This window comes from Microtus oregoni, unplaced genomic scaffold, assembly GCF_018167655.1.
Source record: "Microtus oregoni isolate MIOR12 unplaced genomic scaffold, Mior012 000071F_ref0000514, whole genome shotgun sequence".
Classification (NCBI taxonomy): domain Eukaryota; kingdom Metazoa; phylum Chordata; class Mammalia; order Rodentia; family Cricetidae; genus Microtus; species Microtus oregoni.
This window is the reverse complement of record NW_024543978.1, coordinates 8,264,674-8,278,758: the sequence shown is the minus strand read 5'-3', so window position 1 is coordinate 8,278,758 and position 14,085 is coordinate 8,264,674. Positions and strand designations below refer to the sequence as shown.

General features: G+C 45.7%; 1 protein-coding gene across 12 annotated transcripts in view; it reads right to left on the bottom strand.

Annotated features, from left to right (window-relative positions):
* Bcas1 (brain enriched myelin associated protein 1) overlaps positions 1-14,085 on the bottom strand; it is a 78,764-nt gene that overhangs the window by 58,806 nt on the left and 5,873 nt on the right. For all 12 annotated transcript variants that reach the window (XM_041641703.1, XM_041641705.1, XM_041641710.1 and 9 more), the window contains exons 2-3: positions 13,453-13,529; positions 11,606-11,684 (exon numbers count right to left, since the gene is read on the bottom strand). In XM_041641703.1, coding sequence (XP_041497637.1) covers positions 11,606-11,684; positions 13,453-13,524 — 151 coding nt within the window. In that variant the 5' untranslated portion in view covers positions 13,525-13,529. The remainder of the gene's footprint in view (positions 1-11,605; positions 11,685-13,452; positions 13,530-14,085) is intronic.

Genomic DNA, 14,085 nt, shown 5'->3' with positions numbered 1-14,085 from the left:
CAAAAGGACACAACACATTACATGTAGACATTCAAAAGAAACAAGAGCCCTTGTCAGAGATCAGGTAAAGCTACTCGGTGGCTTGGCCGAACTTGGAGAGCTCTGATTGGCTCCCTTCATGACAGCTGAAGCTCTGCTCTGTAGGCTGGGTAGTTCCTACTGTTAGTGGAGTATTAGGGAGAGTCTAGGCTCTGGAAGCCCTGACAAGTGAGGCTTGAACACTCATCTCAACAGGTGGATGAAAAGTCCACAGATATCAAAAAGCAGAGAAAGGAGATGTAGACAACATGTCACACTGGGAAGAAGAACAAATAAAGAGGTCCAGTGACCCCCACCCCTCCCCAAGTCCATCTTAGGGGTCCAGTGACCCCCACCCCTCCCCAAGTCCATCTTAGGGGTCCAACCTCTTATGATCACTAATGTTTGTTTTATGAAATTGGTGCATGTATATTATATCTTCTTGGTGAATTGACTTGTCTCTTTACTAATATGTAGTGGTCTTTTAAAACCTCTTCTGACTATGCTTGGTTTAGAGTCCTCTTTAACAGATACCAGGTAATCGATGGCAGTTCATTTGTCTGGTTCCTATTTACTGTGTAGATTGTTTTTCATCCTTTGCCTGCCAGCCCGTGGGGGCCCTTTGCTAGCACAGCGTCTTTCTTTTTCCTTCCTATAATGGCACCAACATGGACAACTCCCTCCACGTAAAACCTGAGAGAGCTTGGGAAGTAATTCTAGACAAAAAAGAACAGAGTTAAGCATGGCTTCTTGATAGCAGCATTTTCTCAGGTGGTCTCTATTTGCTAGAGGCAAGCACATCTCATTTAAGATAGGCTTCCTGACTCAGCTTTAGCTGCAAAAACCTTGCAGCTGTTTTAAGAGGACCCACCAGCAAACACTTAAATGGTGTTTATGAATAGCCGACAGCATGCTTCTTGGTGGTGGTAGGGACCTCGAAACTCCAGAGAGTTGTGGCAATGAACATGGCTCCAGCCAGTACCTCCACCATGAGGCTGGACTCTCAGAAAGCTAAGGATGGGATGGATCCAGCCGTCAAAGCCACGGCTTTAATCCTAGCCATATTGCTTAGCAAATTATAGACTCGTGTGTCAGACAAAGGGAGATATACAGTAAAGATAGATTTAGGCAAGAAAAACCCCTCTAAACGGTTTACAGTGTAATTAAAAATATAGAATTGGGAGAGAAAAGAAAAAGGGTAAAGTCTTTAAAGAGAGAGAGAGAGAGAGAGAGAGAGAGAGAGAGAGAGAAGTTAGGTGTAGTGGCACACACTTTTAATTTCAGCATTTGGGAGGCAGAGGCAGGTGAATCTCTGTGAGTTCAGGACAGCCTGATCTACAGAGTGAGTTCCAGGACAGCCAAAGATACACAGATAAACCCTGTCTCAAAAAACCAAAAATTAAAAATTAAAAAGAAAAAATAGAGTTTAAAATAAAGCCATGTAGAGCCGGGCGGTGGTGGCGCACGCCTTTAATCCCAGCACTCGGGAGGCAGAGGCAGGCGGATCTCTGTGAGTTCGAGACCAGCCTGGTCTACAAGAGCTAGTTCCAGGACAGGCTCCAAAACCACAGAGAAACCCTGTCTCGAAAAACCAAAAAAAAAAAAAATAAATAAATAAAGCCATGTAAAGAAGGAAAATACACAGGAAGTCTGGATACTGTGTGTTATTGTGTTGTCTTTGAATTGTTTGAATGCTGAGGAAGGAGCAACAGTTGCTAAAAGACATATGATTATAAATCTGCTGGATTAATCCAACATATATACTTTGAAAATGCCTTTCAAAATATATAGTCAAAAGATATGTTACTTTGGAGAAGAGGTTTTATTTTTGTTTCCACAGGAAATAAGAGGCTGTGGATTCATTCTGGGGTTAAAAAAAAAATCAGCTTTGATTAAGGAAGACCCCTTGAGAAATCTCTGATAGGAGCAGATGGCCCAGATGTCTGAGTTTTACATCCAGAATGGCCTTAGACTGCTGGCTGAGATGATCAAACATTGCAGAATATTCCATTAAGGACTTAACCATAATTCAAAATTTTCTTTGGGTTCCTGTAAGATTATAAGCGTCCCCAATCAGCAGGAAGTAGCCTGGAAAACTGCATTCACGTTCCCAAAAAATAGATTATGGATGTTTGTCTTTGTTTAGAGTGTTGATTTCAAGTTGTTATGGATAATGGTCGAGAAGAAAGCTAAGCAAAGGAGATTAGATTCAGAATTCTTGTTTTGAAAAAAAAGGTGGGGGGGGAGTACTGTGGGACCATGGTCTTGTATGCTTTAATGATTTGTCACTTGTATTAGTTTAATAAAATGCTGATTGGCCAGTAGCCAGGCAGGAAGTATAGGTGGAGTGACCAGAACAGAAGAATTCTGGGAAGGGGAAAGGCTAAGTCTGCAGTCATCACCCAGACCAAGAGAAGATGAGAATGCCTCACTGATAAAAGGTACCAAGCCACGTGGCTAACACAGACAAGAATTATGGGTTAATTTAAGTTATAAGAAAGAGTTAATAAGAAGCCCGAGCTAATAGGTCTACCAGTTTATAATTAATGTAGGCCTCTGTGTGTATTTTTGGAACTGAACAGTTGCAGGACTGGGCAGGACAGAAATCTCTGTAACCTTCCTTCCTTCCTTCCTTCCTTTTGTTTTTTGAAACAGGGTGTCTTTTCATAGCTCTGACTGTCCTGGAACTTTCTCTGTAGACTAGGCTGACCTGGAACATACAGAGATCCACCTGTCTCTACCTCTGCCTTCCAAGTGCTGGGATTAAAGGTGTGTTCCCCCATTGTCCAGCTGTACAATGTCTTTCTTGGCGACAACACAGTTGGTTCTAGCTGTGTAACCCAGCCTGACTCTTTCTGGACAGAGACCATTTACACTTAAGGTGATCACTAACCTTATTCTCTACCTCTGCATTTCTTTCTTCTGCTTGGTGGAATCTATTGAGGATTCTTTCCACTGTGTGTGGGTATTTATTTATTTTCTTACATACGATCCATCAATTTTTTTTTACTTCTATTTATTTTTTGAAAGCCTCACCTCCTTTGCTGCTGTTTTCCTATGCTGCTGACTTTTTCTCTCATATTGCAGGTTTTCTTGTCCATTTTGCTAACTATCCCTCTGTGTAGTTGATTTCCCTCTCCTGGTCCTTGATTGAATTCAGTGGCTTCTTGGTGTGCTGTTTCAGGTCATCAATCATTTTAAAGGAAAGCTTTTGAAATCTCCCTGGCATTATACCCGAGTCAGTGTCTTGAGTTTGGGAGTTGGGAGTTCTGGCATTTGTAGAAGTTCTCTTGCTTTTCTTTTCTTTCTTTCTTTTTAATCAGTGTTTTGTATTTCTGTGTCACAGTTTGTACATCTGTTGGTTTGGATTTTTCTTCTGGTTTAGGGGGCCCCTACTTATTTATTATGGATGTGGGGATGGGGGGCAAGTGCTATGACATATGTGTAGAGGTCAGAGGACGCCCCGAAGGACTCTCTCCTTCCACCACGTGGGATCGAGGCTTTGAACTTAGGTCATCAGCATGGTGACAAGCGCTTTCACCTGCTCTGCCATCTTGCTGGACTGTAACCACCACCTTAGGCATATATGAATAAAAAAAAAAAACAACTTAGTATGTCCCAAACTTAGTATTGTCAAGTGTTTTAGGCAACCACTGGGGGTAGGGGTCCTAGAGTATGTCCCCTGTGAAATAAGAGAACTATTGAAATGCCTTGTTTCCTCCCCACTGTTTGTGAGCCCCAAGTGAACAGTCTTAGGATGTCTAATTACAGTCCCAGGTGTCTTTAGGAGTGCCCAGTAGTAGGGCTAAGTCAGGTGACATGGGTAAGTCAGAGCTGAGCCCTGGGTGAAGCCTTGCACACTCTCAGAGGAAGAAGCTGATGGCTGCAGCAGGACAGCCACCCTGTAACGAGCTGCTGGGGACAGGCTCCTCTTATTCTGAGATTTATTGTCCTAGTTCTAGAAGTTTTCCAAGGGAAAGCTGAGGCTACTCATCTTTGCTCTCCCAATGAAGCGTTCATTTCTGAATTCCTATTCTGTTGATTCATGTGCTAGTTCTCCCCCTAGAACCTCACTTTTGGGTATGTAGTGTCTGTACAAGTGTGTGCATGGGCACATGTGCGGGGGGTACATGCACACGTGTGTGCACCTGCATATGGAGGCCAGAGGTCAACTTTGATTGACTTCCTCAATCACTCCACCTCATTTTCTTACTGTCTGAGGCAGGTCTCTCACTGAACCTGGTGCAGACTGGTTTGGCTGGACTGATGGCTCCCCAAGTCGCAGAGATCCTCCTGTCTCAATCACTGGAATTCTAGATGTGCAGCTGGGCTTTTTGTTTGCTTGTGTTCTGTGATGTAAGCGCTGGGGATCCAAACACAGGTCCTCCTGTTCTCAAGGCAAGCACTTCACCATCTCTGCCGCTCCTCCAACATCACGTCCTACGCAACCCTGTCTCACACACTGATATCCTGATCTCTCAGGCTAAGTTGCAGAGTGGACATAGGATGCTCAGTAATCTCGAAGGGGCACTGTTACAAATCCTGCAGCTGCTGTGGGAGTTTGTAGAATTATGGACCAACATGGGTAAAACACATGGATCAGACAGAGCTATTGTTGGGTCAGGATCCAAATGCAGACACAGGGCGAAGCAGTTCATTCCAGAGGGAGGGAAGGAGCTGCTGATTTCTTCAAAAGAGAATTCTATTTAAATATCAAAGGGCTATGGGAAGCCCTTGGGAGAAGAAAAGCGCTGATGAAGACCTCTGAGAGTCTGCAAAAATGACCCTCTGCGGGTCGCGTTGCAAGAGTCAAATGACACTTCAAACAACTGTGGTTTTCAGTCCCAGGCAGATGCATTTGTTGTTCAGAAGTGTCAGAATCAGGCTTCGTGGGACAGATGCTTATGGCTTGGAGGAAGATGGTAGATTTGGGAATTTCACTAACGATCATATTTCAGGCTTTTCATCTCAGTTCTGAAGAGCCAGGATGTCTTGGCAGGAAATCCTAGCACAAATAACAGAGAGGGCTTTTGGACTTGGGAATGGAGTCTTGATTATCAGCTTGATTTGCCTGGACCGTGAGTGACATCACGGATCTGAAAGCACTGTTAACCCCGTGCTGCCCAGAGGACATTTTCAAGAGTGACTTTCAGTTTCTGAGGACAAGACAGCAGCGAGACCACTTTTCACTCTTGTCTTTCCCCAGCGTCTTCCAATGCTCCTATGCTTTGTGAAAATGTGGAATATGCAGGGTTACTTCAGATGCAAAGCCAACTGTTCCAACAGGAGAAAATGCAGCGGATGTTTGAGCTGCACTTGTGGGGCTTTGTTTGGATTTCCTTCTTAAATCAGTGATAGTATGCATTTGATGAGCCTTTACTCCCCAAACTGACCCCTCTCTCTTAGTCTTTTTCCTTTCTAGCTGCCTTCCATCTTTTTTTGCAACCAATCCCTGCAGCCTGAATGTGTCTCCTCAAGAATTCCGCATGTTTGGTTAATTAATAAAGAAACTGCTTGGCCTTTGATAGGACAGAAAATTAGGTAGGCGAAATAGACAGAACAGAATGTTGGGAAGAAGGGAAGTGAGGCAGAGTCGCCATAGCTCTCCTCTCCAAGATGGATGCAGGTTAAGATCTTACTGGTAAGATACCACCTCGTGGTGCTACACAGATTATTAGATATGGGTTAATCAAGATGTGAGAGTTAGCCAGTAAGAGGCTAGAACTAGTGGGCCAAGCAGTGTTTAAAAGAATACAGTTTCCGTGTAATTATTTTGGGTAAAGCTAGCCGTGCAGGAGCAGGGCAGTGGGAAGTGGCCCACCGCTCCACACAACAGATAGAGGTCGGGTAAGAAATCAAGTTCTTGGCTCACAGGAAACTGCTGAAGGCTAACTGTTGTTAATCTGGGATTCTAGGAAAATCACTGAGCCGATAGTACCAGGCAAGGTTCCCAGGGGAGCAGGAGGCAGAAAAGCCATCCGGTTAGGAGGGCAGCACTGTTCCAAATATAGATAAGCCAACAGTCACTGGGGACACCCGAAGATGCTTAGTGTCCTTGCCACTGAGGGAATGCAGCAGTCTGAAGGACAGTGTGGCTTTGCTCCACACCCACTGGGATGGTTGTAACAAAAAGGTAGCCAGCAGTTTGCGCTGGTGAGAATGCTGAGCAACTGGAATCTATGTACATTACTGGGCGGTTGCTTTGGAAAGCAGTTACGAAGTCCTCAGAAGGGTGGACATTGAGCCTGCCTATGACCCACAGTTCTGTTCCTAGATAGACATGTCCAAAAGAATCAAAATCTGTATCTACTCAAAACTGAGCTCATAAATGCACAGGGATATGCTATCTATAAGCACTGGAGCTTAAACAATCACCACCAGAACATCCGTTTATGTGTGAGTGAATCAAGAAAACTAGGCCTTTGTGCAGTGGAACGCTATTGACCTTAAAAGAGAACGATGCAGTACAGATGCATGCCGCGACCTTGGTGAACTCTGAAAATGGTCTGTGACCAGGCACTTTGAAGAAGGGGATTTGGGATGGGGTCCAATAATCCATGAAATTAGAATGGAGGCATCATCTCCCAGCACAACCTTGACCTTGTTACATACACCGTTCGAAATGTCTACTGTGTCTATGAACACTAGAGTCACTAACGGAATGCCGCTAAAATGTACAGAGAGGGCTTGTGATTCAAAGTGCTTGACTGCAAGCAGGAGGGCTTGATGAAGGTCCTGAGAACCCATGTAAGTGCTGGGTGAGCATGGCAGCCAATGTAACTCAATCCCAGCCTTGGATGGTAGAGACCAGGGGTCTCCAGGGGAAGCCGCTAACCATGCTAGCCATACGGGTGAGGTCAGGGTTTGAAAGACCCTGCATCAAGGAATAACATGGAAGAGAAAGGAAGGACGATTGCTGACACCAACCTTGAGCCTCCACATGCATGTGTGTGCACGCACACACACACATGAGCCAACACACATGAAAACATGTATGTTACATATACATGAAAAGAAGAAAAAACAAAAAAAATGTACAGGTAATGAAAAAGAGAAAATGAAAGAAAAAGAGGGGTATAGAAAAGAGATACAGGACTCAAAGCAGATGAAAGAAATATTAATAATGGTGATTCTTATGATGACGGTGATGATGGTTTGATGTTGCTGATAATGGTGGTGATGATGATTATGATGGTTGATGATGACAGTGGCTGCTGCTGGTAATGGTGATGATGGTTGATGATTATAGTGATGATAACGGTCATAATTAGGATGAGTGTTACGATTTTTCAAAAGCGATCTTCTGAGAAGTTTGAAGTAGTGAGTCAAACGGAATGACGGGGTCTACTGTGTAGTGTGTTTGGTCAGAACGCTGTTGCAGATGTCCTGAGTTGGGGGATCCTAAACAAAAACCCTAACCCGGAGCACCGCAGATCTCTTACTGACCTCCTCCAGAGTCACACACGGAGCTGTGAAGACAGAGCTCATTTCTAGCTCCTTGGAGCTTCTGTACCTCACAGAGCCTCAAACTGCCTCTTAGCCATCCTCACATCCTCACATTCCCACGGCATCGGAATGTCCCAGAAGGTTGGAGAAAGCTGTGCTGGTCTAGGCCTTGAGTATGTTGTGTGTGCTGAGCTCTGGTATGTTATACCAAATGACAAGAAACCCTTTGCTCTCAGGAGCTTAATTTTAAAAAATTTAAATTAATTGATTAATCCTGTGTGTATTCTCACGTGTATCCAGGTGTATGTGAGGTGGTGCATGCATGTATATGGGTGTGCAATACATGCATGTATACGTGTGTGCCGTGCGTGCATGTATATGGGTGTGCAGTGCATGTATGTATATGGGTGTGCACGTGCATGCAAACTAGAGGATAGCCTGGGGTATCATTTCCCTAGCATTATCTTTCTTGCTATTTTGAGACAAGATCTCCCTTGCCAAGTAGGCTTGGCTGACTGGCCAGTGAGCCCCAGGGATCTGTCTCTCTACCTCCCCAGTGCTGGGATTATAAGCATATGACATCATGCCAGCCTTAAAAAATAAACAAACAAACAAAAAAGAAAGACAAACGTGGATTCTGGGGATCAACTCAGGTCCCTGTACTTTACTGACTGAGCCCCAATCCCCTACCAGACTTTTATCCAACTCATTCAAGCATTTTAAAAATTGTAGTAGTAGCTCGGCACTGTGTTAAAGCCTATAACCCCAGCTACCGTAGGGTGACATAGGGGGGTTGTGACCTCAAGGTCAGAATGAGCCGCAACAACAGCAAAACCCAAAGCAAACACAGACAGAGCAGTTGGAAATGGCGGCTGCCAAGGGAATACATGGATTAGCTTCTGCCCAGGCCCCATCATTTTTCCTCTGCCAGGCGGCGGCTGTGATTTGGGGCATTGTCTGGGGAGAATTCCTCAAGGATGAAAACTGGCAAATCCTCGCTCATTATCTTATCAGCAGAAACCTTCCTTACTTGAGTCAGGATTTTTCCCTTCACTAAATCGATCCCATCCATGTGTGTACAGATACACACGTGTGTTTTAAAGATACAAAATTAGACAGTTCTTCCTTTAAGGACAATTGACGAGGGATGGAAAGGAAGATATTAATTCTAAGAAATGTCTTAGCCGTGTGTGACAGAGACAGGTATCAGCTTCCGAGAAATGACACGCTCCGGCAGATCAGTCACGTGCCATGATCTGCCATCCCTCAGCTGTGAGAACAGACACTTTTTCCTCTTACAGAGGATAAATTTGCTAGAACAGATTCAAAGAAAGAAAGAAATGGGGGCATTTTTATTTCCCCCAAAGATCTGTGAAGTTTTGAGAATAAATACCCAAGAGGGAAGATCTGGTCAGGTAAGATTGATTCATCCAGGCTGGAGAGATGGCTCAGCAGTTAAGAGCACTGGCTACTCTTTCAGAGAACCTGGGTTCAATTCCCAGCAACTTACACCTGTCTGTAAGTCCAGTTCCAGGGGATCTGACACCCTCATACCAATGCATATAAAATTAAATAATTTTTTTTAAAAAAAGATAGACTCATCAAGGGTAGCCAGTGACAAAGGTTGGCACTGCAGACTACATTGCCTGTAGTTGGCCTCCCCTCCTCCGTCTCAAGTTCATCCTTCCTAACTGCCATCCTTACAGCCCTCTTAAGGCCGGAGAGAATGGCATGACCCCTGTCTTACAGGTCAATCTTGGACAGTGCCAATTGCACCCACTATTATACAGCCAGCACGCCGCAGAGCTGACACCCCAGGCCCCAAGTCAAGTTAGTTAGACTGCAATGCTTACATTCACTGGGGCACCAAATGGCCACAAAATCTGGGCCTTAACACAACACCGGTATCTTACAGTTCAGAAGGTCACAAAAGTGGGCCAGTGTCTAGACATTTTCTTTTTTTTTTTTTTTTTGGTTTTTCGAGACAGGGTTTCTCTGTGGTTTTGGAGCCTGTCCTGGAACTAGCTCTTGTAGACCAGGCTGGTCTCGAACTCACAGAGATCCGCCTGCCTCTGCCTCCCGAGTGCTGGGATTAAAGGCGTGCGCCACCACCGCCCGGCTTGTGTCTAGACATTTTCAAACCTGTTCTGAGGCTGTTTACTGCTTAGCCTATGGTCTCCTTCTCCACAGTCAAATCTACCAGCGCCCATCTTTAAGTCTCTCTCTCCCTCTCTCTTTCCGCCTCTTTCCTTCCTCCCCCCTTCTCTCCCTTCCTTTGGCATCTGCTCCCAATGTCACGTCTTCTTTCCCAGCTCTGCCCCTCTTGCTTCTTTCTTTGTAATGGCCATCAGATGGCATTAGACCTCTCTGAATACCTCAGGACCACCATTTCCATCTCACCCACTCAGCAAGCCTTCTTTTGGTCACCCATAGCTAAGGCACCATGCTCACAGGGGGCAGAGTGACACCATTTGGGAGGGGTAGAACACTGATGTGCACCTTACTGGCCCTCACCTGCAATGCTCGTGGCTTCCTAAGTACACCCCTTGCAGATATACATTGCACCCCAGTGCATGCCTTCTTAATGAGGATGCTGTGGTCCCAGGTGAGGGGATAAAAACCTTTATTCTTTTCACACGAACCCAGACACAAATCACACACTCGTCTGAGTCAACCTCCCTATGATATGACAACATAGAAGACAGGTTCCTGTGTGTCCGGTACATCCTCCCCACCCACCCTATTCCTTTATTGTCCCTGGTGCTCACTCCCTGCCTCCTTGGCTTCTATCCCAAACTTCAAGCCTGTTTCAGTGTGAAGGTGACTCAGGTGCCTCTCTGGAGAACAGATGTGTCTTTTTAAAGCACGTTTTTGTGATTAAGGAACAAAATGTTAATTAAACTGCAGCAGCATTCTCTCCGTTCATACAGTGTGGCGTTATGTGAATCCCTGCCTTACAGTCCCCGAGGGGACATGTGCCCTGGCTTTTGCAAAAACAAAATAAAACAAAAGCAAGCCAATTATCATCCACAATGGTTAAAGCACTTTGACAAACCCAGAGAGCAATTATCTTCCGCAATGGTTAAAAGCCTCTGTGACTTTCCTTCCTGGGATCTCTGGGCTTAGCGCCATCTCATCTTTCTTGCTTTTCGTGACAAGGTAAGCTGGGAGCTGACTTCCTCTCGCCTTACCTGGTGGGAAGAACTGTCAGATATCAGCGGGACTGTGGTATTTCGGTAGCCAACAACTTATGAAGCGAAAAGTACAATACTTCATCTTTTTAAATGTGTATGTGTGTGTCTGTGTAAGCGTGTACACTACAGGCATGCCGGAGCCCATGGAGACCAGAGAAGGCATCGGAATCTTAGAACTAGCATTTTAGATGGCTGTGAACCACCATGTGAGTGTTGGACAGTGAACCCATATCCTATGAAAGGACAGCAGGTGTTCTTAACCACTGAGCCATCTCTCTAGCCCCAGAACAGCTCATTTTCCTATAAGGACTATTGATTCGGTCAGTCTGGAAGTATGTGGGAGGGTTTTGGTTCATCCCCTGTAACTCTGATCCTCTGGGATGTCTGAGGTTTCTTGTCTTCCAGTTCTCCGAAGTCAGCCCTGTCTGCGGCAGGGAGGTGAGGCCGGATCAGCCATCAGATGGTCATAAACCGCAGTAGATTCACGCCTTGTTGTACCACGTGACACAGGCAATGAGCTGCCAAGTGGGGCTTCTAAGTCAAGTATGCCGACCCCAAAGCCAGACCCTTGGGACTCCCTCTTTATCACGTGTTCTAATCTGCTGGAAAGCCGTGCCCAGCTGCCACGTGTATCCAAGTGTATTTAGAGATGTCGTGGTGATCCAGGGAGGAGCCAGCCAACCTTGAGTCAGAACGGCCTGAATTAGGTCCTCTCCAGGACTCAGAGGACAACAGACTGATGAGAACTAGATTCTGGCTCTAACACCCTCAGGCAGGCAGCTTCCCATGGGTAAGCACCCAGTGTGGGCCCAGGGTTCTGTCACCCCAGGAAATGAGCATGTGAGCTTTCGAGGCAAAGCTGTGGTTCCACCCTTGTTCTGTCCACTGTAAACAGGGACACAGGTGACCTCACACCCCGGCAGAGCCGTTTCCCACCCAGCACTGACCTTCATCATAGTGTTGGGTCACGTGGGTGGACACCATCACCGGGTTCCCATTCTGAACACACTCATTGTCCGAAATCACCTGCAACAGAAGAGTTGGTTTTGGTGGTCAGGTCTTGGAGGTCAGGTCTTGGAAGGCAGAAACTCACGGAAGACCCTCAAGGCTACAGGAGCACCTTTCAATGTCAAACTCAAAGGCTGTGTTTGCAGAAACTGCCAGTCTTTTATCCAGCTTTGGAGTAGCAAAAAGACTCACTCAGGCTGGATTCCTGTCATTGGAAGAGCACTCCTGGTTCACGCTTCCCCTCATCAGTCTCATGCAGGGCAGCAAACCCCACAGCACGTGTGGGGTGCCAAGGCCCCAAAGACACTGTCTAATAGGGAACCGAGCAAGAATCTATGGCAACTCAGTGACCGGCAGGCTAAGTTCACTGTCTGTGTGTGTATGTTTATGTGTGTATGTAGATGCACATGTGCGTGTGTGCACATGTATGTGTGTGCATGCTTGTGGACAGGACAGCTTCAGGTGTTGTTGCTCTGGTCACATCCACTGTTTGGAGACAGTGGCTTAGTGACTTGGAGCTCACCGAGTCATCTACATGAGCAGGCCCACAAGTCCCATGGATCTGCCTGTCTCCACCTCCTCAGAATTGCTATGTATAAATGTACAAGTCTGCCTTTTTTATTTTATTTTTAATGTGGGCTCTAGGAATCAAATTCAAGTCCTTGTGTTTGTAAGGTAAATACATGACCAACTGATCTAACTCCCTAGTGCTTTGGCCTCAGCTCTTGACAGGCATCTTTTAAGAGAGAGCCCTAACTATTCAGTACTGTGTGTGCCATTATCAAGGAGCACTGAAAGTACTCCCATACACTCTCATTTCCACATAATTTCCATTAAATCGTTCTATGGAGGAAGTCAGATGCTGTGATTTCAGGCGTTTCCTAGAGATCAGTCTTGAACCACTAAAATATAGCCAGGGTTGCCAACCTTAGCACTATGGGCATTTGGGCTAGGTAACTCTTAAGTGTGTGTGTGTCCTGTGCACTGTAGGACAGTTGGTGGCAATTGTGGCCTGTATGCATATGCACCACATGTCAGAAACAACCCCTTCCTGAGTTGACTCTTAAAACCATCTTCAGGGGCTGGAGAGATGATTCAGCAGTTAAGAGCATTGCCTGCTCTTTCAAAGGTCTCGAGTTAATTCCCAGCAACCACATGGTGGCTCATAACCACCTGTAAAGAGGTCTGGTGCCCTCTTCTGGCCTGCAGGCATACACAAAGACAGAATATTATATACATAATGAATAAATAAATATTTAAAAAAATTAAAATTATCTTCAGATACTGTCCAGTGTCCCTAGGAGGACACTGAGAAAAAAGTCCGCTTTTGTAAGCCAACCGATCTTGAAGTAGCTACTAACTTGGCTCGCTGGCTATCACCTGTATAGGTCACTGAAGGCACCAGTGTCATAGATGACCATTTCTTCAAATTGCTTGTTTTATATAGAGTTTCAGAGTCTGTGTTTGTGGTGGATGTGTGCTCATACATGTGTGTGTTGTGTGTGTGTGTGTGTGTGTGTGTCAGAGGTCACACTGGGACCCTCATATCTCTGTGCTGACACACCATGGGTACCGGGGGTCAGAACTCAGGGTCTCATGCTTGCAACCTCTCCAGAGCCCTACACACTGGACCTGAAGTTTTCCCCAGCTCCTTGGTAGATTCTAGGACCAACAGTGACAGCAGGGGCCCTCACACCTCATCTCCTCAGTGAGCCCTGAGAAGGCAGAGTAGAGTCCTTTGGACTCTGCTTTCTGGTACCTATGTGCCAGTGACTGAGATTGTTACCTTGTAAGTGTCTGTTTCCGGTTCTTTCTCCTGGACGTCTGTTTTCAGCGGGACACTCATTTGGTTGCCCATTCTTCCTTCAATAGACAAAAAAGAGAAACCTAAGTCTGAACATTTGCTTCCGAAGCCAAGCTGCAGAGACAAGCCCCCTTTACTGACTGCAGTCTGGCACCAGGCTTCAGCCTTTTTCTCCACAATGAAATTCTTGGGTGAAAAAAATCCTCATTTCTTGGGTACCATTTTAAAAATATTTTTTTAAAGAAAGGTTTATTAATTTTTATTTTATGTGTATGGGTGTGTTTTCCTGCACACACGGTGTCTGTGTGTTGTGTGCAAGCAGTGTCCTCAGGGGCCAGAAGAGGGCTCAGGATCCCCTAGAATGGGAGTTACAGAATTGGGAGCCATCATGTAATGTGGAATCAAACCCAGGTCCCTTGGAAGAGCAAGGGAGGAGCCTAGTGTCTCCAGAGCATTATCATTGTGGCAGGGCAAGGTAGAGCTCAGGCAAGCACAGTCATGAAAAAATGCTGACAGGGGCAGCATTTGCTGAGGGCGGTCCCTGTGGAGACCCCATCTAGAAGTTTCGCTCCGAGGAAAACTCATTGACCCCTTGCAACATATCAGCAGGACTGT